Source organism: Oncorhynchus gorbuscha, linkage group LG10 (assembly GCF_021184085.1).
Source record: "Oncorhynchus gorbuscha isolate QuinsamMale2020 ecotype Even-year linkage group LG10, OgorEven_v1.0, whole genome shotgun sequence".
In the NCBI taxonomy this organism is placed as follows: domain Eukaryota; kingdom Metazoa; phylum Chordata; class Actinopteri; order Salmoniformes; family Salmonidae; genus Oncorhynchus; species Oncorhynchus gorbuscha.
In genome coordinates this window covers 65,205,863-65,231,240 of record NC_060182.1, presented here as the reverse complement: position 1 = coordinate 65,231,240, position 25,378 = coordinate 65,205,863, and the positions used below count along the sequence as shown (strand labels likewise).

At 43.8% G+C, this 25,378-nt stretch overlaps 1 protein-coding gene and 1 pseudogene across 2 annotated transcripts in view; both read right to left on the bottom strand.

The window, feature by feature from the left end:
- Positions 1-17,342, bottom strand: part of prkd3 (protein kinase D3) — an 82,221-nt gene extending 64,879 nt beyond the window's left edge. The window contains exons 1-2 of one of the 2 annotated variants that reach the window (XM_046366659.1): positions 16,791-17,342; positions 15,440-16,206 (exon numbers count right to left, since the gene is read on the bottom strand). In XM_046366659.1, the coding sequence (XP_046222615.1) occupies positions 15,440-15,748 (309 nt within the window). In that variant the 5' untranslated portion in view covers positions 15,749-16,206; positions 16,791-17,342. Of the gene's footprint in view, positions 1-15,439; positions 16,207-16,790 lie in introns of those variants that run through there. The other variant, XM_046366660.1, reaches the window with a different exon arrangement.
- Positions 17,343-17,721: 379 nt separating this feature from the next.
- Positions 17,722-22,984, bottom strand: LOC124046921 (annotated as a pseudogene).
- Positions 22,985-25,378: the final 2,394 nt, after the last annotated feature.

Below are 25,378 nucleotides of genomic sequence, written 5' to 3'. Positions count from 1 at the left end.
AAGAACCAGTCCAGTTTTGACTGCAGTATGTTTATTATTGAAGTTATTGAAAAAATGTTTTAACCTCTTCAGTGGCCACAATCTCAGTGGTGAGATAACTGTATGTCCTCCGGTGTAGGGCAGGGTCTAGGTGAGACAGGGACTTGAACCTTGGATCCAATGCAGTAGATCTATGAAGGTAGTCCTGGACATTAGGGGGGTATCTAGGATTCAGGTCCTCTCTAATGGCAGCCTTGACATCTCTAGTGATGGTGCTGTCTTCCTCACTTGGGGCCATGGATTGTAGAATCCTTGTTTTCAGAGGTAGGATCACAGGACACAGATGGTGCAGTTTCAGTGCTCAATAGGGTTGTAACCGTTTTGAGGGGTTTGAGCACCTGGAGGACCTCCTCTGCCACTTTCACATCATCAGACAAGGTGAAAAAGTCTATTTTTTTCAGCGTCTTGTCTGTCAGTGCAGAGTATACAGCTGCCTGCTGCTCAAGAAAGCGCTCCTACATGTAATAAGTGGAGTTCCATCTTGTTGTGACATCGTGTATGAGCTTGTGGGTCGGTACATTTACATTTACAAACTGGTCGGTAGTTTTATAATGTTTTGTTTGGTCTTAAGCACATGAGCGGCTGTTGTGCTTTGGTGGAAAAAACTATCTGTGGCCCCAGTCCAGCCTCTATCACTGCATTTACTTGGTTCTTGGCATTATCTGTGGTGTTTGGGATATTGCTATTGGGCCTCTCTAGCTTCCACTCTGCTACTGCTCCTAGCAGTACATGCAGCAGATTTGTGCCTGTGTTACTCTCAGAGAGGGGGAGTGCCTCTAGCACCGGCCTTCGCATCGTCATCTCCTCTGTGGTGTAGTGAGCAGTCACAGTAACGTAGCTTTCCGTTGCCCTGGAGGTCCACCCGTCTGTGGTGAGGGCAACAGAGGACACCTTTGATAATTTGTCGACAATTTCGATATTTTCCTGTTCATAAAGATCTGGCACGATCTTCATACTGAAGTCGGTGCGCCAGGGGATTTTGTAGCGTGGCTCAAGCACTTTCACCAAACCCTTTGTTTTCCACATCAGAATATGGCCTCATGTCTACAGCGATAAACATCCCAATAGGTTTGGTGATGGCTTTAGCACGGTCTGATTCTGCAGCAAAGGGCTTAAATGCCGCGGTGAGAAGTTGTTGTCTCTTGGCTGAGAAGGCTCCCGTCACTGACACACCAGAGTGATGATGCTTTAAATGTGTGGCCATGCTCCATGTATTTCCATGATCATACGGCTTTCTTGTGGCACAATGCCTACACACCGTAATGGTGTTGTCCACCACCCAACTTCCATCATCATATTTGACAGGGAAGCCAAAATGCTCCCATACATGAGACTTACAGTTGAATTCGGAAGTTTACATACACTTAGGTTGGAATCATTAAAACTAGTTTTTCAACCACTCCACAAATTTCTTGTGAACAAACTATAGTTTTGGCAAGTCGGTTAGGACATCTACTTTGTGCATGACACAAGTAATTTCTCCAACAATTGTTTACAGAGAGATAATTCACTGTATCACAACAATTCCAGTGGGTCAGAAGTTAACATACACTAAGTTGACTGTGCTTTTAAACAGCTTGGAAAATTCCATAAAATGATGTCATTGCGTTAGAAGCTTCTGATAGCCTAATTTACACCATTTGAGTCAATTGGAGGTGTAACTTTGGATGAAATATCAAGGCCTACCTTCAAACTCAGTGCCTCTTTTGCTTGACATCATGGGAAAATCAAAAGAAATCAGCCAAGACCTCAGAAAAAAAATTGTAGACATCCACAAGTCTGGTTCATCCTTGGGAGCAATTTACAAATGCCTGAATGTATCACGTTCATCTGTACAAACAATAGTACGCAAGTATAAACACCATGGGACCACGCAGCCGTCATACGTAAATACATCTCTCACTGGTGCCGCCTGTTATAGACCCCCCTCAGCTCCCAGCTGTGCCCTGGACACCGTCTGTGAATTGATTGCCCCTCATGTATCTTCAGAGTTCGTTCTGTTAGGTGACCTAAACTGGGACATGCTTAACACCCCGACAGTCCTAAAATCTAAGCTCGATGCCCTCAATCTCACACAAATCATCAAGGAACCCACCAGGTACAACCCCAAATCCGTAAACATGGGCCCCCTCATAGATATTATCCTGACCAACTTGCCCTCCAAATACACCTCTGCTGTTTTCAACCAGGATCTCAGCCATCACTGCCTCGTTGCCTGCATCCGCTATGGGTCCGCGGACAAACGACCACCCCTCATCACTGTCAAACGCTCCCTAAAACACTTTTGCGAGCAGGCCTTTCTAATCGACCTGGCCCGGGTATCCTGGAAGGATACTGACCTCATCCCGTCAGTCGAGGATGCCTGGTCGTTCTTTAAAAGTAATTTCCTTGCCATCTTAAATAAGCATGTCCCTAAGAACAGATATAGACCTGACTGCCCTTGACCAGCACAAAAACATCCTGTGGCAGACTGCAATAGCATCGAATAGTCCCCACAACTGTTCAGGGAAGTCAGGAACCAATACACGCAGTCAGTCAGGAAAGCAAAGGCTAGCTTTCTCAAACAGAAATTTGCATCCTGTAGCTCTAACTCCAAAAAGTTTTGGGACACTGTAAAGTCCATGGAGAACAAGAGCACCTCCTCCCAGCTGCCCACTGCACTGAGGCTAGGTAACACGGTCACCAACAATAAATCTATGTTAATCGAAAATTTCAATAAGCATTTTTCCCCAACCCCGGGCCGAGATGCGTTCTGTCTCCTAGAGATGAATGTACTTTGGTGCGAATCGTGCAAATCAATCTCAGAACAACAACCTGTTTTCAGCGTATTAAGGACCTTGTGAAGATGCTGGAGGGAACAGGTACAAGAGTATCTATATCCACAGTAAAACGAGTCCTATAACAACATAACCTGAAAGTCCCCTCAGCAAGAAAGAATCCACTGCTCCAAAACTGGCATAAAAAAGCCAGACTACGGTTTGCAACTGCACATGGGGACAAAGATCGTACTTTTTGGAGAAATGTCCTCTGGTCTGATGAAACAAAAATATAACTGTTTGGCCATAATGACCATTGTTACGTTTGGAGGAAAAGGGGGAAGGCTTGCAAGCCGAAGGCACGGGGGTGGCAACATCATGTTGTGGGGGTGCATTGCTGCAGGAGGGACTGGTGCACTTCACAAAATAGATGGCATCATGGAGGGAAAATGACGTGGATATATTGAATCAACATCTCAAGACATCAGTCAGGAAGTTAAAGCTTGGTTGCAATTGGACTTCCAAATGGACAATGACCCCAAGAATACTTCCAAAGTTGTGGCAAAATGGCTTAAGGACAACAAAGTCAAGGTATTGGAGTGGCCATCACAAAGCCCTGACCTCAATCCTATAGATAATTTGTGGGCACAACTGAAGAAACGTGTGCGAGCAAGGAGGCCTACAAACCTGACTCAGTTACACCAGCTCTGTCACGAGGAATGGGCCGAAATGTATCCAACTGTGGGAAGCTTGTGGAAGGCTTCCCGAAACGTTTGACCCATGTTAAACAATTTAAAGGCAATGCTACCAAATACTAATTGAGTGTATGTAAACTTCTGGCCTACTGGGATTGTGATGAAGTAAATCAAATCTGAAATAAATAATTTTTATCTACTATTACTCTGACATTTCACATTTCTTAAAATAAAAAGTGGTGATCCTAACTGACCTAAGACAGGGAATTCTTTCTCGAATTAAATGTCAGGAATTGTGAAAAACTGAGTTTAAATGTAGTTGGCTAAGGTGTATGTAAACTTCGGACTTCAACTGTGAATGAAGCGGGAGGCTTTTCCATGTCTCCAGCTCCTCCGTTAGACATGGCTGTCACTGCTCTTTTTTCTTCTTTGCTCTTTGCAACCCGAGCGTCCAGGATTGATTCGTTGGGATTCAACATGCCCCGTTCACATGAACAGTACACACAACTGCTTTTTAAAAAATCATCAAATCAACCTTCAGGCTTCAGAGTAAAACACAGCACGCATCTGTCTTGTCTTTATCTTTTCACTGCAACGCTGCAGAGATTTAGGGAATAATTACTTTAAAAAGTAACAGCGGCATGATGGTTAAACTATGATGGTTAAACTCTGTAATTGATCCGCAGGTTCACATGCGTGCCGAACCGTGGGGGGTGATGCGTACGAATCACGGATCAACTACGGTCAATTACACCACTAGTTACTGTGTAGGTGAGAGTAGTTTCTGAATGTTCTAATGTTAAGTGTCTCTGTCTCTCTCCTGCTCCATCTCTCCTTTAACAAGCAGCCATGTTGTTGTCATTCCGCAGGGACCTGTTTTCAGCGTATTAAGTCTCTAGTCAATAACCGGTGCAAAGTGTGTATGTTTACCTTGTGTTCCCATTTAATTAGCTAGTAAATATGTAATTAAACCAATTTGTGTAGTACTGAATCATAAGTAAGGCTCGGGTTTTTGCAGATGCAAGGAGGTTACGACTGTTCAGAATGATGATATGATACAAGGTTATAACTAATAAGTTGACTGTTTATAGATGTGATAGGTAAAGATCTTTTAGAGTTAAATTCGGGAGATGGTAACTCTTTCAAGAACTGCTCTCGTGGTGCCCCAGATCCAAATGAATTAATTGTTACATGATCAATTTAATCTGGTAACAATTAAACATAGTTAGTTCATTAGACAAATAACAGTCTTCTGATTAATGTTAATGTCAAGTCACGACAGTGTGGAAGCCAGGAGATGCTAACTGTTTTTATGTGAATTAACGGTTAATTACCAACAGTTTATTTGCTTGACAATCATGACTGACAAAATGCTGTGACCGCCACAGCCCTAATCATGAGACATCTAATGTACAGTAGCCTAGAGTAGATACATGCTGCTTCCCTGGGGCTTTTATAGAAAATGCATCTGTCCATTCCACAGCTCTTCCCACATACAGTAGGCCTTCTATACTGTACAGTACATGCAGAATCACACTTATGTAATATAATAAACTGCTCCTATAATCTCCGAGGCCAGGCGTCTGCAGAGCATGTGCCTTCCCTTCTGCCCAGCCCAGCAGCCAGTGGGCGGAGAGAGAGAGAGAGAGAGAGAGAGAGAGAGAGAGAGAGAGAGAGAGAGAGAGAGAGAGAGAGAGAGAGAGAGAGAGAGAGAGAGAGAGAGAGAGAGAGAGAGAGAGAGAGAGAGAGAGAGAGAGAGCATTACAGTGCATTACATCAAACTAATCGCTCCCTATTTTGCAGGCTGGAGCCAAGGCAAACACACTACAGCTGGAGCAGAGAGGCAGAGAGACTGGGAGCAGCCAACTGCACAGCCCATCTGCATAGCACTATAGTCCACATATGGTTCACATTTCACACATACTACTGCTTTACTTCCCGGACAGACCAACTCTCTCTGTCAGCCTCTCTCTCTATCAGCCTCTCTCTCTCTCTCTCTCTCTCTCTCTCTCTCTCTCTCTCTCTCTCTCTCTCTCTCTCTCTCTCTCTCTCTCTCTCTCTCTCTCTCTCTCTCTCTCTCTCTCTCTCTCTCTCTCTCTCTCTCTCTCTCTCTCTCTCTCTCTCTCTCTCTCTCTCTCTCTCTCTCTCTCTCTCTCTCTCTCTCTCTCTCTCTCCCTGTGTTTATCTGTTACTCTCATAGTCTCTCGCTCATATTTGCTCTGCTACAGGCCTTGGTAGCCACTTTTCACAGCTGGAAAAATAAACGGAAGAAAATCCATCGTGGTAACAAATTGAGCCCAGTGCAACAAGATGCAGTGAAAAGGACATTTATGTGGCTGGGGAGTGTTGATGTTTTTTTAATAATTATCTTTTTGCTCAGAAAATACCATAAGTTCAGTTCCACGTGGTATGACGATTCAGATACATCTGAAAATGTATTACTGTGTAATCCAATGGCAGAAGTCAATGGAAAAATGGAAAAGTTTTGAATTCATCAGTGACACAATAAGGTAGACTGTGTTAGTGGAAAGACTATGAAGCAAAAAAGCTTCCTCTGCTAAAACGTTTCCCATTTATCTGCTCAGGACAGGATTTGGAACAAAAAGGCAGAACTTGCACATTCCACTCTGTCTGTGGACAAGGGTCACCATACTGACAGAGTAACTTATTGTCTGACCAACTTTGCAGAGCGCTATTACACTAGCTCCTTCTTCTACTCATTTTCACTCTGTTTCAAGAAAAGTGTGAACACCACAACCTTATAGGTTCAGTCCACTGTGAGATGAAAAGAACAGAGCTTGAAAGCATGCCAAACCGTCATATGTAACTAATTCAGTGCTGGTGTGGGGCCCTTACCTCGAAAAACCCGTACTGAGATACCAAGTGCTGACAAGGTGAAATCCCAGTGCTAACCACTGAGCTTAAGTCTAGGCCTCTCCCCAAACCACAGAACAGTGTACTCATGAAGAGAGCACATACACCTGTCAGCATAGACCTACTTCCACTAGCAGGACAAACCATAGGGGAATACTCCTCTTACTTCATTTGCATTTGTGATAATGATACTATGATACTAGGATACTTCTCAGCCTGAAATGGACGCTCTCTTCCTGTTCACGGTGGTCGTACTGCTCTAATTGGAGACTCTTCAAACCTTTAGCCTGCACTGTGATCTATTACTGCCCTTTTGAGTATTGTGTGGATTCAGACTCAAAACAACTCAACACTACTCATTCGTGTCCTCAAGTGGATCAAGTGCTCCAGTCCAGTCCTCAGTGGAGAGGAGATAGTGGAGATGAGGTCACTACTTGGTGGCCAGCTCCTTAATGAGTCCTTAACGAGAGCTGTCTGAAAGCTGAGAGCCCCGGTCCATTCTTTAGAGATGAGAGAGACTGGCTCTCTTCCCCTGGTTGTCTTGTGAGTGTGTGAGTGAGAAAGTGAATGTGTCCGGGGGCTGATAGGAGGGGAGGAGAGGAAGAAGGCTGAGTCACAGGAGCCGTGACCTCTCAGGAAGAGAGGAAGAGAGCAGTGTGATCTAAGCAGCTCTGCTAGGCCCTGGGCTCTGAGTTATGGGCCCTTGGTGATGCTTCTGCAGCCTAGTGTGCCTTGAAGATATACTAGGAAAACTCTCTCCTCTCTGTCTGGGAATGGCAAGGGACTAGAGCCGGCCAGGTGGATCTGATTTCCGAACACAGATTAAATAATCATGTGAAGCTTTTGATTAAGGTAAAAGGATATTGCTGGTGATCCAGAGTTTATCTATGTGCTCTGCTAGTATAAAGAAATGTAGAGTTTGACAGTAGACGAGGTGACTATGACTCCATATCATTGCTGACAATCTTCACTGCTTATCATTCTAAACGCTGAAATAAATAGTAGTGTAAACAGGACACAGAATACATGCACACACTGTAGGTAAAATTAGGTCAACATGTTGTAAAAACCCACTTCGCTCATGATAACCTTCACTCACAGAGACAGACACACAGATACAGACAGGAATACAAGCCATTGCAGCGGACAGAGAATCCATTTGGACAGAGCCAGAACCACACAGACGAAATGGGCCACTGAACACACTGTATTTCTCCACTAACCACAGGCAGCAGATTGAGAAGCAGGCGAAAACAGGGCCTGCTGTGGAAACAGGGAGAGGCTCTGGAGAGGGACTTAAGTTAAGAGTATGTATTGGCTGGGGAAACATGGTGACAGACGTCACACCAACTTACTTTTTAAAAACTTGTGGCTGGGACAAAAGTAAACACAATACAAGTTAAAAGAACACGGCGACCAGAGATGCTGAAATACATTTAGCTTTTTCAACCACTATGAGATCAGATCAGATCCATTGTTGCTCAATGTCACCATAAAAGCATTGTACGTGTCCTTCAAGTTCTCAATGGGTTACGGGTTTCGTGCTGCTTGTTATTGAGGCTGTTGCACTTCCTCTGCCACCTTACTACCAGCCTGGTAGATCACCCAGGGAGCTGACAAACAGGGGAGGAAAAACACCTCCGAATGCATTTTCAAACCTGCCGCCCGCCACGTCGGGGACCGATGACGCCAACGCTGGTGCTGCCGTCTGACAGAAAACACTAGGCTCCGTATGGTTTCGTATCAACCTGCTGCTATTAACCTAATGGGGGTAAATCACATTGTTTCTGAGAACTAACAGTTCCCCCATTTCTACTGTGTCTCCACGACTTCTGTGAACACTGACCTCCATTCTGAGACCAGTAATGTCATTAGGGTTTAACTGTAAAGAGGCACGGCAAATCAACCAACATAGGACCAGGCCGGACGCCTGAATCCTCTCTCTGTTAGTCTGTGAACTTGGCACTGGGCCACGTCTCTGCAAGTGCCCTCAGCATTGGTCAAGGTTGCGATCCATTAAGCGATCTATTAAGGCGGGCCAGGTCAGAGAGTGCAGACAAGGTGGAACGCCTGTCTGTGCAGAGGGGGAAGTATCCTGTAACTCCAAGAGTGAGTGAGCAGCCGCCAGCCAAATCGATGAGGGAAATGGGACATCCTTCTATAAACAGGAATATATTGCACGCTGGTGTAAGATTTATGAGGGGATGTTACTTTAATTACTCGCTCTACAATTTATCTGTCCCCAATCACTTTACATAGGCTGTACTAAAGGGATAGGTGAGCACAGCTGTAGATAGAAAGTCATTTGAGGTTGATTACTGTACAGCGTGTGCTTGAAAATCTATACATCTGTCCCTTCAATATAATCAGAGTTGAACCCCTACTTAGAACTATTCAACCAGTGGCAATAGAGACTGGAGCAAGACTAGATTATCTCTAGCTGTACATTCATAGAATATGGTGAAGGGCATCCGTCCCAGTGGCCTACTGACGCTGCCAGTGCAGAGACAAACCAACCACAGGGTGGTGGTGGTGAACTCTATGGCTGGGTCTGGCTCCTACCACACAGCAGGGCACCATTGGGCATACAGCAGGCAAGCTGGCCAGCAGACCACAAGCCAGGCACTAATGCAGGCCTGCCGCCATAGCCGTCCTCCCTCCCAAAGGAGGACCAGTCACAATGCCCCAGTCTGTCATTTTGTGACTCTTGTGGGTGAGTGTTCTGTTCTGCCATGCCACTCTCCAATTGGGGAGATTGAGACTGGAGAAATGTGAACTGCAGATGGGAGACTTTACTCAGTTCACTTAACTATAGTGTTTTTATCCCTCTCTCTATTCCCACAAATGACTCAGGACTGGAAAAATTGATAGATTGCTTGCACACATGGTTATTCCAGACATAAGTGAAAGCTTATAGTGATACAGGTATCCCTCAGTTGCAGCATTCATACAACCATACTTTTGCCTGCAGTGGCATAGAAAGATTGAAAATTGAAATATGACATTAAGCATGTACATGAACTCGAAGAAAAACATGCAAGCTGGAAAAATGAACCCTGAAATCATATATACTGTAACGGTCTCCATTCAGAAGCAATTCCCATAACTTATAACACGGACAGGTTTTGACTCTAGGGTGAACTTTATTTCTCAGAAGCAACCAAATGTGCTTTCCAGGATGTGTCTTACCCCATGTATATAACATATAGTGCCCAGAGCTCAGCCCAGCCGTGCACAGGGTGAAATATGGTTGTTCCATAGGAACATGCAGATGTGTGCTGAGCAGAGCTGGGCTGAGCTGTCCAGGCTGGGGGAGGGGAGGAGTGGATGGATGTGATTTATTTCCTGCGAGTTCCATTTAGTTATGGCCTGTGGGAGAGGAGCACTCTCCAGTTTCCATCTGCACTCTCTCCTTTTCTCATTTTGTTTTCATCTCTCTCTCTCTCTCTCTCTCTCTCTCTCTCGCGCAGAAATCAGTTCTGCTCCTGTCGTTTTGATGAATTCTTTAATCGAAAACGGGGTGATTAAAACTATTAACGTGTGTCGACGACTTAAGGGCCATAAGCTGATGCTGCACCAACTAAACAAACACTGTGCGTGGCAACTCAAATCACTAGGATGCATGTACTGTTCCATTTGTCAAAGAGGTGAAAGTCCCTTGTTTATCATCCGTTGTTGACCGTTTAAAGTTCTCGTTTTTACATGAAACATTATTTCGAGCGGCTTGATATTACGCAAAGGCTCAAAATAATACCCAAATTCCTCTGTTTTCACCATACTGTTTCATGTTGTCCAGCTTGACCTGTTGAGTGTCTGCTTCTCAAAAGGCCTTTGTTCAGCTAATTACACAGGCAGCTGTGCTACTCTCAACCAGGAACTGGGAGTTATTCTACTGCACTAACAAACCAGTAGGAAAGCAAGGGTGTGCTGTACTGTGCCAGACAGCCACATTTCACAGTACAGTATATCCAGCTGTGGCGAATATGTTCAGAACAGAGCAGGACTATCTTAGGGACAAGGGCTAAAGTAGAATGTTCATAAAACTGCCTTGGTTTGATGTTTTTTCCCCCTATTGTCTATGCCAAAAGGACTTCAAATTTCCTTCCTTCTTGCAAGCTTTATCCTCTCCCTCGAACAGCTAGAGAGGAACGTTAACTTGGAGGCCGAGACCCTCTCTGTAAACCTTCCATTTTATATCAAACACTTTCAATGTTTCAACTGACAAGGCTAGGTTTTCCAACCTTCGCCTCCAAACATCCCCACCTGCTATTTAATGCTGCATTGACAGGATATCAAGGCATGTTGAGCGTGCCATAACCATTACACCATCCTCTACAATTTGTCTGACGCGATCCAGAAACCCAGTGTTATAGTTGAATTTGTTATATTTAAATGTCATGGCACCCCATCCCAACAACATAACATCATCCTTCAAGTATGCCTGGATGGGGAGCGGAGGAATGCTGGTTGGCTGGGCCGGCTGGCTGCTAAAGACAAGTCATTCTCAGGAAGTCATGAACTTTTGTCCCGCGGTTGCTCCCTCTCTGGCTGCACGGGAGGACTTGGGCGACACCAAACAGGAAGCAGCTCCACAAGCTGACGCTATCACTGTTTATACCCCATTCATCACGCACAGAGACCCAGCCGAACACCCAGGGCCAAGGAGCCAGACTGAGAGACAGACCCAGAGTCTGGTGGCAGGCAGCCACAGATAGAGAGCCTAACCAGGGCAGCCTGGCTCCCCTCAGGTTGGGTCACGTCACAGTCCCAGAGGAGCCAGCCTGGTCTGGGTGGGTGGGTGAAGGATGGTGCTCTCACGCCAACTGACGATACCCTCAAAGGATCATCATCGCATTGACTGAAGTGGAGCAGAGGGGGCTACAGCCACGCAGAAGACTTGAAGAAGAAGTTAACATCTAGAATCAGATTGAGGATCAGGTTATCCCAAGTTCAATCTTACTCATTTCGGGGTACTGTAAAAGTTCCCTTAATGGTCGGTTACCCATATTAACCATAGAGACAAAACAGACCTCGGATCAGTGAATAAGGGCATATTCAATGCACATCCCAAAGGGGCCCAGTGGTTTGGCAGTCAGTTGGACGATGAATGAGCTGTATGGAGTCCATAGAATACACAGTTATAACTGATTGCATTCTCTGAATAGTCGGATTCAAAAAGAGGGTTCAGCCATGCGATAAAATGTCAATGCTGTGTTAACAATGTAAGCCCATGTACGTATTCAGTGGAAACAAGGGAGAGAAACTACTCTGTCAATCTAGGACGAGGCCAAAGACAGCGCAAATTCAAATCTAATTACTACTCCGTTTCAAAACATGTAAAGGGAAACAACTGCTCAAACAGCATATACTTCTGACTAATGTTACTCCATGTTTGTTGCCTGGCCCAGTGACTGACTGGTGGATCGCTTACCAACTACACAGTCGCTCAGTGTGGGAAATAATAGCACACAGGGGCAAAGTTCTGTCCAGACTATCTACTGAGATATTAGCGTATGAAACATTTTCCCTGTCCGCTCACCACTGACACAGAAACCCTGGGCTCTCTACTGCTGACTGGAAGGAATCTAGAAAGGCAGAGATGGGGTTTGTTTGCTGGAAAAGCTACAGAGGCAAATCCAGCTGCTGATTTAATAAAAGGTTTAACAATAGTCATGCATACTTCAGTTCAGTGAGGATGGACTTGATGGACCGAAAAGAGCACAGTGATATGTTCCACTGATTTCAAAGCCATATGGGTGGATTTCATCAGACAGAGAATACTGTGACCTGCTATAAAAGCAGCAATATAGAACAACCACTAGCCATATAAACACATTGCAGACTATATAACCATTGTATCATTTGTAACAAAGTACAGTGTCTATTCAGCAGATGTTAATGTAAGTAGCTGATTTTAAAGTAATAACTTGTCTATCTAAGGTTAAGGCAAACTGACTGTGTTGATTTTCTAAAAGAACTTTCTTCATATCATATTTACAACATTTTCTTTAGCTCTTATAGCTGCCTCTAGCAACCTTGCCAATACGTTACAAGACCTATGAAAATATCATCAGTGATCAGATGCTCTGCAGACCAGTATCAGCAGACCCCATAAAGAACAACAACATCACACTGTCCTGGAGGACTGTGAACTTGGCACACATTACATTAAAGGACACAGGAAATGCACTCGGAATTGGCGCTGGTAGATCTATGGGTTTCAGGCCTTTCTACTGGTTAAAAGGTATGTTCCTTGGAGTGATCAGCTGCTCCGTTGTACTGAATGGAACGTGTCAGTTCAACGTAGCTCAACGCTACTCCACTTTCTAAGAACAATGATTCTCTTGAGAGGAAAAGGTTACAGAGTATTTGCATCATAGAGGTGATGAGTAAGGAGAGACGAGAAGTGAACAAAGTATCTATACTGAGACTATGTGGGCCAGCCAGGATGCACAGAGAAAAATGTCTCACCCATTTCTCCAAAATACCTGATCCCTTTGCTCCCACCCCTCCCTTCCTTTCATCCACTAGACACGACGGAATGAGTTCTATAATCTCATCCCCTCACTCAGTCGCTGATTAATGATGGACACAAATAGAGTAATCTTCCTTATGGATGAAAGACGATGACACAAAAGGTGAACGTGTGAATGTCATTTCATTAAAACAGGAATCTGTGATAAGAACATCCACCCATAACGACAGTAAGGCCTACACCCCATCCATCAGATAGAACGGCACAAACCCAGGAGAACCCCCCCCCCACACACACACACACACACACAATGGCACTGAGTGATAAGAGAGAGTAAGATTAAGCCCATGGCCGTAGAACTTATTACGCTTCATAAGCTGAAAAAACTATTATCTAAATGTTCAGGATCTAATAAGCAGTCTAATGTATGGTATCAGTTGGATGTGGACATCTGAATGTGGATCTGTCGTCTGTAGTCTGAGGCAAGGCCGTTCATACTGTACGTTATTCTCTTCACTGATGTGTAAAGAAGCACAAGGAGGACACAAGGACGCACTCTTTGAACAAAAGGCCAGTCCTGAGAATGCTCTTCATGGACCAACTCAATATCTAGATTGCTAAGAGTTAAAAAACAGACCAATGCATGGTAATGGCAACCCTATAATGTACAGAGACAGTCTGCTTGCCACCAATACAATTTAAAGAACAAACAAATGGAGTCAGCCAACTATATATGGTTCCACTGGTTTGCTCTTGATTTTCCAAACTTGCCTTTGCATCTTTCTAGCCAGTGGTACATAGGCAACCACTGTTGATTGATGCAGTCTATCTTTCAGTTGTTCAAAGCCTCTTCTTATGCAGGAGCCAGAACCCAAAGTCATTACCGACAGCCACAATTGTCATGGAAAATAACCTGGCATATGAATTACATCGTGGATGACTTTGAGAGGAATTAACCATTGAGTGGTTCAGTGTTAGTGTCGCCAGTGAGAGTACACCACAATGTAAATAGCTGATGCTACTAGACCGTGCACGCCAACTGGAGAAGCCTCACTGCTGCCGAGCATGCTGCTGTGGTGCTTAAAACTCATTCTGTGCACAAGACACAGATGTCTGCAACAACAACAAAACAAACTGTCACAAAAAGTGTAAACAGACAAGAATGGCACAGAAATGGCCAACCCTGCCTGCAATATAACTGTCTCACTGTTCTGAAGAGTTCATTTCAACTTGCAACCAATGTTCCCTCTAAGCTGCGCGCTCCCGGGACTGCCCCACAGAAGAAATATCAGCCTGCGCAGAGAAGCACGAGATTGAACGTCACTCAACTTGACAGTTTCCCCCCTTAGCTATCAACATTATCAACGTTCCCCTTTACTGTGGGAATTGTGATCGAATCAACGCAATATTAGCCACTTTCAATGCAACATACAATTTTGTTGAAGGCAGAACGCATTGGAGTATGATTTTATTGCATTGACAGGCCATACTCAGCCTGCACTCTACACAGACTGGTACGGCAAAACCAATCAGAGCTGCAGTAGGATAATATGCAAATAGACCATTGCCATATGTGCCATTCACTTTGAACTGGACTGTGTTTACAGAATGAGCGGTCATGAGTAGAAGTGCTTGTTTTGAGATGAAAGCGAGAGCTGCATGTAAGCCAAGTGTGCACATTTGTTCATATCTTATGCTAGTTAGTGAGATATTAGCCCAGTTATAGATCATTTGTAGTCAGCAATGGGGGAATGATTGCTTCCTGCAAGAGCAGAAAACATGTACATTTCTACGTGTACATTTCTAGACGGCTTTGAAAAGCGAATCAGGTAAACAGCTTTCTTTCTTAAAGGAGCAGTGCTGTATTTTCAGATAGGCTTGAATAAGCTAAGAAGCCAATAGGCAGATGGTAGGATAATTTGTCTGATTCTCTGTCATTTTATTTTGTAAAGTGTTTTTTTGAATCAAACATAACATTTTCAGTCACCTCCTTGTCTGAAGAACAAGTGGATAAACAGGTTAATGTCAAGCCCTGCATGTTTTTTAAAAACTATATTGAACACCACAAATCAAATCACACACATTGGCTGCTACTGTAGGTTGAATGATAACAGCTATTTCCATGTTAAAATGTTATGGGATGCATTCTCTCCATTGTTGTTGATGGCAGGCCACTCTGGTAGGCCTACATTACGATCAAATAGCCACAGTAGCCTACTTGACCACTGTCTGAAGCTGTAACTGAAAGCGGTTACAGCATCAGTGTTCATAGTAAAACACATGCAGGAAGTTGCACAGCATTTTCACACTGCTCAAGTTTGCACTCAGCAGACCTGAAATTTGCTCAGTGCCGAACTATGCCACTGATTTGTTTAGCAGTATGCTTGGTGGACTTTCCAGTGGACTTTCCAATCTTTATTGAAACTTTGAATTGAGTATATAAAAAGACAACTAAGCTTTTAGGTTTACAGTGAATTTTCTTTCTCTTCAGCCTACTTATTGCATTTCACTCTACCGATATCCTTATAGATATTCAGTATGTCATTATGCATTAGCTGTAGTAGGTCAAGTGTTATAACAAGAAAGGGTTGTGTAATTACCTTTTGGTCGACTATAGAGCAGACCAGGTCTTTGACAGCAGACAGCGACAGGTCATGGTTCTCCAGGTTCACCATCTCCCTGGTCAGGCCAATCTGGAGGAGGAAGGACACTCCATGGAAGGAGCTGCGGGAGTTAGTGGGGCTGGGAGCGCTGTGAGTGTGACTCCCGTGACTCCCGTTGGACAGGCGGCTGTAGAGGGGTCCCGGGGGGCTCGGCGATGGTGAGGGGGTCAGAGGCACAGCTGGGATTTGTGAGTGGAGGTAGGCTTTGGGAAAGGACGGAGGAGCTGAGCTGCTGCAGGCAGACATTGGGTTTCTTCCAATGGCAGAGATGATGATGCCGAAATGTAAAGTATTGTAGTTGTCAGTGATGCCTTTTTAAATCAGGCACCACCGAAGTACTAAGAACATACACAAGTCTGAAGAAACATTCAACCCTCATTCTAGGAGATATGAAATGCAAGGTCTTCAAAGTATCGCGTGTTAGCCAATAGCAATAGTCAAACGCTCATCCCCACTGACTGCTCACATGCCTGGCAATCAATTCACGGACAAAGCCTGATGATTCCACTAAATGGCCTCAGCTCTCTCTCTAGGGCAAGAGATGTGTGCAGTTTGCACTGCTGAGATACTGTGGATGCTCCGGTCGTCCGAGATTGATTCCCCAACGCTCACTGCAAGAGGCGGTCACCATTCCAAACTTCATGTTCTTGAATGGTGTCCCCTCACAGTACTAGAGTCACATATCTGCCCTGGCCACAGGAAACCTGTTCCAAAACAGATACAGTACATTTAATGGTGGTAGAATAGAATATGTTTAGGTTTGTAGATGTAGTAGATTTGACCAAACTGAAAAAAATCTGCGAAACAAATCATGACCTCAAAGCTGTTTACACTTTCGGAGTAGGCTATGCACTAACAATAAGTGATGCAATTCATGAGGAATAAACATGATCAGGTTTGGATACAATAAACACATCAAATAATTGTAATTGTAAACTTCTATTATATTGTAAGCAAGTACAAACAATGCATCATGTTCAATAACTTCATCTGACAAATTAGAGACATGGTGTAGTTTACCATACATTACGGAATGTTTTCTATTTATCTATTCATCATGCACAACCAACATCTGGAATCAAGGCTTCTCAACATCTGGACCATCCCACTTTCGATTGAATTGCTGGCAGAAGACGACCTCATGTCCACGAATGCCAGCAACACAAGTTATACAAGACCTGTTTTTGCATAATAAAAGCTTGTTGAAATATTCTTCATTATCCTATGAATTACCCTAAATATTCCAATCGTCCATAAAATATGTCTAACACATCATTGGCCTACTTACCTCCACTTTCTTCAAAAGACGTCGTTGGATTCATGGCCAGTGGACAGCAGGAACTTCTCCAAAAACTCCAACAATCGAATCACACAGAAAAAAATATTCACGCTCATTCGCCTTTTGGCTAAATCATACAAATGAGCAACAATGTAACATATGCATTTGCAGGACTGTCTAAAAGCGTGCTAAGACTCACAACCCAGTTCTCTACTTTTTGAAACTTTCTCTTGTCGTCTATTCGTGGTTGCCAGATTCATGCGCATCTTATTATCCTCCCAGCTGTGACTACTCCCACTGGTTCTGAGAGAAAAGGAGGAGAGAACGGTTCCTGGGGCTTGAAGTTCTATTACCTATTTGGTGCGTTGGGTTTCTATCGGTGAGGATAAATCTTCAAACTACAATCTCACATGCAATGGCGTCTCGAAAAAGTTATCTTTACATTGCGCATGCCTCTTTCATCTATCTTTCCGTTATTCGGTTTATGCTGGAGAGAAAAAAAACAGTAGTTACCCGACCTCTATTGCTTCAGTTCTGAAAATCAGTTGCCAGCAACGTAGAAAAAATGCCATCATCCTCTATCCCTTGCACTGTTGCGTCTAATCTTTTAGAGAGGGTGGTGGTATACATCAGCATATTATTTATGATCCAACTATGGAAATGACAACACATTATGGATGTATAGATGTGTAATAACTCTAATACATATTTCATATATCAATGTTCCCAAATAACTCGAAATACATAATGAAGGACTATAGTACCCTGTATGCCCTCAACAATACATTGGGGTTATACAAATAGAACAATCTGGAACAGGAACAAGGTTATGACAATGGATTACAATGTTTTGTTTGTTCTTGTACAACATTTGAAACGATTTCTTTCCCTTTTCACCAGTGAGATGTAACTAATTCATCTAAGAATTGTCTGTCAGGGAAGCAATACCCAATGCAACCAGAATACATAAAACAAGTTGAGGCAGAAAAACTGTTGTTATGATTACATGATACACTACTTACAAGGCAGGGCTGGTGGAGGAATAGGACTGTATGGAAATTATATCTGAATGACCGACTGGCGTGAATTTCCTCTTGAAACAGATTTAAATACGGGACCAATGTTATCTCACAACCTACATGATCTTTAAGCTTTCCGTGATGACACCTCGGTGTAGAACCTTGTAATGTTAAGTCAATACTGAGGGAAAGAGGGGTCTATCTTCTGGGCCCAGGCCATCAGTCCCCCACAGATGTTCTTCACAGTGACACAGTCCACCTCAGAACCTGACATTCTCTCCAAGACCTGAACTGCCTTCTGGGAGTCATTACCCAGCTTACAGATCACATAAACTGCAGCAGGGAAACACAAACTAATCTAAATGAGTAGTAGCAGCTTCCATTTCCTGGCTTCTCACAAGATTACGACGTCTGGCTGGCTATGCGAGACTACGTGAGTTGAATGAATAAAATGTGTAGGGAATATTCTTTGTTTGATGCTTGGCCAGAAGCAGAGGTATTGCATGGTATTTTAATTCAAATTCACTATTAGGTGTGTTATGAACATGATAGGACTTCTTTCACTCTTGAAACTTAAAAGGGTGTCATGTGTACCAGTTCAACTAAACTGTGTCAACTGTTTACATAACAAAGTGTTTCCCAGAAATTGGCCATTAAAATAGCTCATTAATAGCAAAATATACACAGGTTTGCTGGAAATACACTCTGCTGAAATAAAAACCAAGATGAATATTCAATAAAAAGAGGCCGATGACGGTATATTTGTGTGTTGGAAAAAGGATCACCTAGCAACTCCATCAACTCCCGTCATTGGCTGTCCAAAATAAGCGAACACCCTCGCAGGACAAGGCTACACAGACTTAATTAGCACTCAAATGACTCCTGTTTGTTCAGTGAATATGGAGCCACTCCATAAGCCTAGCCATTGAATAGCCTTCGCATGTTGTGACCTGCGGAGCTAGATGGAGACCAGATCAGTCATGGTACCTGGGATGCACTCGACATCTGCTCTTTCACTTGGCCAATTCTCTCCTTCAGCACATGGAGGTGTTCACTGTTGCTGTTCTCTAAACAGGAAAGAGCAATGTCGAGCAATGACATAAGGAAATAAACCATTTTACCATTGAATTGAGGACAATTACTTGATTACTCATTTAGATCAGAACAGCTATGAAAGCACAGTGATGACAGATGTAATTAATGGGAAAGAAGTATTAATTAGTTAGCCTCCTAACTAACTCCATATCTTGCTAATTGTATAGAGTTAATGGAGTACAATGCCTGGAGGGCATTCAGCCAGCAGAAGGATACCGAGGGAGGTGGGCAGGTAACATATATCAACCTCCACTAGAGGGCGTACGTTCAGCAGGAGATGAACAGCCGTGTTGTCCACTATAGCTTTATACTCCTGGCAATAGAAAGGAGAAATTCTAATGTTTGTCAGTGGTCACCTACAACACTTCACTTTGTTAATGACAGTGTCAGGTTTAAAGGTCTGCGACATCAGAATGGAAGTTGCTAGTTTTCTGTGAGATAACTACATGCAAAGTGCAACTGGTTGCCTTTTTTTTGTTGAGATGGGTGGAGTAAGCTTAACGTTTTGTCACATTATTTCAATTATAGGAAATAAAACTGTTTCCGACTCCAGGCCTTGCACAGTCACTATTATAGGCCAATCAATCACAATCTTCATCTACTTTATCTTAATGGATCAATTCTTTTGAAAGCTGTAATTTAGCAGAAATCCAAACAACCATTTCTGTCAGCGCCAACAAAAAAGAGGTTATTATTTTCCGTATAATACGTACAATCACGTTTTAGTCATTTCCCATTTAGGGTTGGGTCAGCATTTAGATTTAATCTGAGTTTATGAATGCACACGAATCACAGAAAATCAAGTGTAGTCATCAGTCCTTGACTTGGACTGAAATAGGTGACAGTACTCATTTTGGGTGCTGGTACTGTTTCCATTTAGGTGCAGGAGCTCCACAATACTTTTGAGCTAATATTCTATAAGAGAAACAGGAGCTCAAGCAGTAAAAAATGTGAGATTTGGCCCAAGTCAAGCATTGGTAATCATGCAATAATCGTCAAAAAACAGAAAGTCACGGACTATACTCTTCCTGCACGGATACCCTCTGGTCTTTGGAGAGAAGGTTTAATATTTGAAACTGAAAGAAAACACAGAAAATATTAGGTAAATATATTCAAAGCCATCACTTAAACAACATTTTCCTATAATTAAATGGGAATGGTATTTAGCTTTTTTATTCCAGTAAAGTACAGAAAACTCCTTTGACATACAGCGTATATCTCTGCTATTTATCTGAATTATAGATAATGAGCACATTTTCCTGGCTCTACATTCCATGCGCTATGTGTATTTACTAAGGGGTTTAAAGGTGAGTGATAACACGTTTGCCAATTCAGATGTAATTTAAAATCCCCTTTACTTAAAAATGCTAACCCCTTAACAATGAATATGCAAGACCAATGCTTTGCCCACAGTGCCCTCTTTTCAGTAACCCCTGACCTTATCTGTGGCAGTAGACCCACAGAACTTCTCATAGTCCACTAAGTGTGTGACAGTGGGGGTTCTCTCTCCACACAGCACAGCTGGCCTCCTTGGTCCGCAGCCTGATGGACCGGAACTTGCCATCCTGGGCGTCAAACATCAACAGCTGTTGGCCACAGGAAGCTGTCACACTGAGTCAAGGAAGGGGCTCCTGTCTGACTGACACACATCACTATGATTCACAGCATGACCCACTTCACTGATTTAAAATGGTCTTTGTATATTCAGAAACATACCTCAAAGGTCCAGCAAATCTACAGAATTTCCTCTCTTTTAGTCTAGCATTATCAGATGGGCATGGTCATGAAAAAAACACCCCTTCCTTCCCGTGCTACACTGACTCATTCAGACCTTCATTCATCCAGTCAGCACCATGACTAAGCATAATGTGACGTTCCATTGTACAGTAGATAAGCTGTAGTGGGGCTGTGGAATGACTCAGGGAGCTTTCACTGGGAAAGATACAGTCCTGTCCTGAGGCGATCTTCAGGACCTCCAACGCTTTGAAGCAGCATCCCATGATCCCTGGTACTGAGACAAAAGAGTGAAACGTCAACAATCAATTCCTTTCTCTATCAAAGGGTGAAGACATGAATCAGAAGAGGACTCACCTACTCCTAGGACACCTCCGTCAGAAAAGTTGGTCACTTTCTCCGGGGAGGCTTTGGGTACAAACACCTGTAGCAGGGGCCTCCACGGTAGTTATACACTGTCAACTACAGACACAGACAACAGGGGTTACTATGCTCAAAGGATGAGTAGCAATAAACATATGTAATTTACTAGTCAGTCATTTGTCAGACATTTATGTAGATCTAGTATGCATGCGGGGACTTAAATGTAACTAGATCCTTACCTGGCCCTCCATTCTCAGGGCACTGGCAGATACTAGGCACTTGCCACTAAGGCCACAGGCATGCAGTGGAGTTCAGCCTGTACACACATAAAAAGGACAGAACCAAGGCCATTCACATTAAAACCAAATGATGCTCACCCATCCCACCCCTTATATCTAACTCATTTTGGAGCGTAAGAAAGTATTGAACAGAATATTGGCTGGCTAATGTTATTTTCCTCTGAATACCTAAAGCCTGAAAGGAGCAATGAACAGTTGAAACCATAACAAAGTGTTTTCTTCACCCTTGTTTTGGTAGAAAGCTGAGTTATGGGGCTGGACAAATGTAACCACTCTTAAATTCATAGACAGAGCTATGTTTTGAGGCTATATAGTGTTTCTTTATGTTTACAAGCTTATATTTTGGGTTCTGACAGTTGAACTAAGAGGCATTTATACGTTATATTATTTAAGAATCAATGGGTACATATCATTCATTTATAAATCCCTAAATGGATGTAGTAACTGCATATTTTCCCTTCAACATTCAATTGCGTTACCGTTCACTCTAACAAAATAGAAGGGGGACTATAGTTTATCATAAGACTGCTAAACAAGACTGCTAAATAGCTCATGAAATGGCTACCCGGAATACCTGCATTGACCGTTTTTTTGCACAAACTCTCTTGCACTGACTACGCACACACACTGCACTCTACTCAGACATATTTACGCTGACACCCAAACACACACCATATACACCCACACACAATGTGCACACATGCATACTGACACCACACACAACACACACTGCTACCCCACATACACTGCTGCAACAGCTCAGTCTATCATCTATCCTGTTGCCTTGTCATTTTAACCCTAGCTATATGTACATAGCTACCTCAATGACCTAGTACCCCTGCACAACGACTCGGTTCTGGTACTCCCTGTACATAGCCATGTTATTTTGACTCGTTATTGTTATTCACTGTGTATTCATTCCTCCTGTCACTGTTTCTATTTTTTCTTCTCTATCTTTAACTCTGCATTGTTGAAAAATGATCTGTAAATAAGCATTTCACTGTTAGTCTACACCTGTTGTTTACAAAGCATGTGACAAATACATTTTGATTTGATCTGAGAGCAAGCCGTTGCTGTTTGGGTAAATGGCACCACCTAATGGCTATAGCTATGATGTATAGTTTATTCACAGTACTGCATCAGCCTGTGCAGGCCCCAGTAGCCTCCTATACCTTCTGACAGCATGGGCAGAACCCACAACCCCAGGTGTTGCAAGCACCATGCTCTACCAACTGAGCCACACGGGATATACCTACCGATTCCTGCTGCAGCTAGATACTGTGCCAGGGGGCAGCCTAGTCCTCCACACCCTACAACCAGCACTGATGTCTGGGAGAGATTCAGCTGGCCTGCCTGCAGAGAGTAAAGGATGTGCTCAATAAGATGTTCAATAATGTCACACTAAATGAACACCCTTATTTCAGAGATTGGGTGAAAGCTGCCATTGTTACCTTGTACACTCTGGCAGCAGAAGCTGTCTGCTGTAGCGCATGATGTCTTCATTGGACAGGGCTGCCTTGGGTTTCAGAGGTGGAGGTGTTGTCACTTTCTCCTGCAGCTGTAGACCTCTCAAACAGGGGCGGAGCCAGAGGAGTGTCCGGGGTGGCACTGGACACCCCTGACATCTGATTGGCCACACCGGGTGGCACCCCAAAATGTAATTCGCTACTGGCAGTTTGATGCTGATTGACATCTCATTTCACCTCTTGTTGAAAGAAGCATTTATTTTGACGTTCAACGGCGCATTTTTTTTCAAATCGAGGAAGAAAGAAAATTAACGTTCGTTGCGAGATACAGAAGAATAAGAAGAACATACAGAAAAAATGTGAGAGAAATATCATATTTGAAGTAAGTTTTAAGGTTTAGCATCGGGTTTAGGTTTCCTGATCAACTTTTACGAAAGTTGAGTCGCTGTGTCAGTTAACATTAGACCTTTGCCTCCATTAACAGATAAGAGATCAGTTCCCAATTTAGCCTAACATTATGTATACTTCTGTGCAAGTAATACATGCATATACAGTGCAGTAAATTACAGCTGTCAGTGTTCAGCAAGTTAACATTCAGCAATTTGAAATTCATTAACTCAGTTAGAATTTTGTACATGAACTCAAAACGAACAATTGTTATTATCAATCTGTTAATGTTACAAAAGATTACCACAATTTGCAGTTTGCTATTGTAACGGTGTAAGAAACTATAGCTAGCTAAGTTACTTACTGCAGAGTAGGGCTAGCCATGATCTAACTCGTAACTTAGGCTGGTAGTTGATTTTAAGGTACAGTTATGACAATGAGGATTTGTAATTAAGATTGAGATTGGACTAAAACGTGGGTAATTGGATGCTTCGATGTAACCATAGACTGTCTTGTTTTTGCATAGGATCAATTAAACATGAAAAGGAAGGGGGGAGATATTAGACTTCTGTTCCAAAAGGACCCAATGGTGGGCCAGGCCTATACTTTAAACTGCACATTTTTGTCATGCAGGTGAAAGAGGACCCAAAAGCGACTTGGCGAAAACAGAGTCTTTAATCCAGTAAAGTAAATACAATCAAAAAACACAACTTTCACTCGAAATGACGAGGACAACTGGAGACTCGATCTTGAACAGCAGGTGAACAGCAGGTTGCCTCGGGAAGGCACTTGAACCAAACAGACTCAGACACCTGCTCACCACGCAGCATCTGAGGAAAACACGACACGACAGGGCGATACACAAACAAAGCACGGTGAATTCTAGACAAGGAACCGACAGGGCAGAAACGAATAACAAGGAGAGAAATAGGGACTCTAATCAGGGAAAAGGATCGGGAACAGGTGTGGGAAGACTAAATGATTGATTAGGGGAATAGGAACAGCTGGGAGCAGGAACGGAACGATAGAGAGAAGAGAGAGCGGGAGAGTGAGAGAGGGAGGGGGAGAGAGAGGGATAGAAAGAGGGAAAGAACCTAATAAGACCAGCAGAGGGAAACGAATAGAAGGAGAAGAACAGGGACAAGGCATGATAATCAATGACAAAACATGACAGTACCCCCCACTCACCGAGCGCCTCCTGGCGCACTCGAGGAGGAATCCTGGCGGCAACGGAGGAAATCATCAATGAGTGAACGGTCCAGCACGTCCCGAGACGGAACCCAACTCCTCTCCTCAGGACCGTAACCCTCCCAATCCACTAAGTATTGGTGACCCCGTCCCCGAGAACGCATGTCCATGATCTTATGTACCTTGTAAATAGGTGCGCTCTGTCGTAAGAGGAAGGTTGCGAGTGGAAAGCCACACTCTCTGGCCGCAACAATACCTTGGACTCTTAATCCTGCGTTTATTGGCGGCTCTCACAGTCTGTGCCCTGTAACGGCAAAGTGCAGACCTCACCCTCCTCCAGGTGCGCTCACAACGTTGGACAAACGCTTGAGCGGAGGGAACGCTGGACTCGGCAAGCTGGGATGAGAACAGAGGAGGCTGGTAACCCAGACTACTCTGAAACGGAGATAACCCGGTAGCAGACGAAGGAAGCGAATTGTGAGCGTATTCTGCCCAGGGGAGCTGTTCTGCCCAAGACGCAGGGTTTCTGAAAGAAAGGCTGCGTAGTATGCGACCAATCGTCTGATTGGCCCTCTCTGCTTGACCGTTAGACTGGGGATGAAACCCGGAAGAGAGACTGACGGACGCACCAATCAAACGACAGAACTCCCTCCAAAACTGTGACGTGAATTGCGGGCCTCTGTCTGAAACGGCGTCTAACGGGAGGCCATGAATTCTGAATACATTCTCGATGATGATTTGTGCCGTCTCCTTAGCGGAAGGAAGTTTAGCGAGGGAATGAAATGTGCCGCCTTAGAGAACCTATCGACAACCGTAAGAATCACAGTCTTCCCCGCAGACAAAGGCAGACCGGTAATGAAGTCTAGGGCGATGTGAGACCATGGTCGAGAAGGAATGGGAGCGGTCTGAGACGACCGGCAGGAGGAGAGTTACCCGACTTAGTCTGCGCGCAGTCCGAACAAGCAGCCACGAAACGGCGCGTGTCACGCTCCTGAGTCGGCCACCAAAAGCGCTGGCGAATAGACGCAAGAGTGCCTCGAACACCG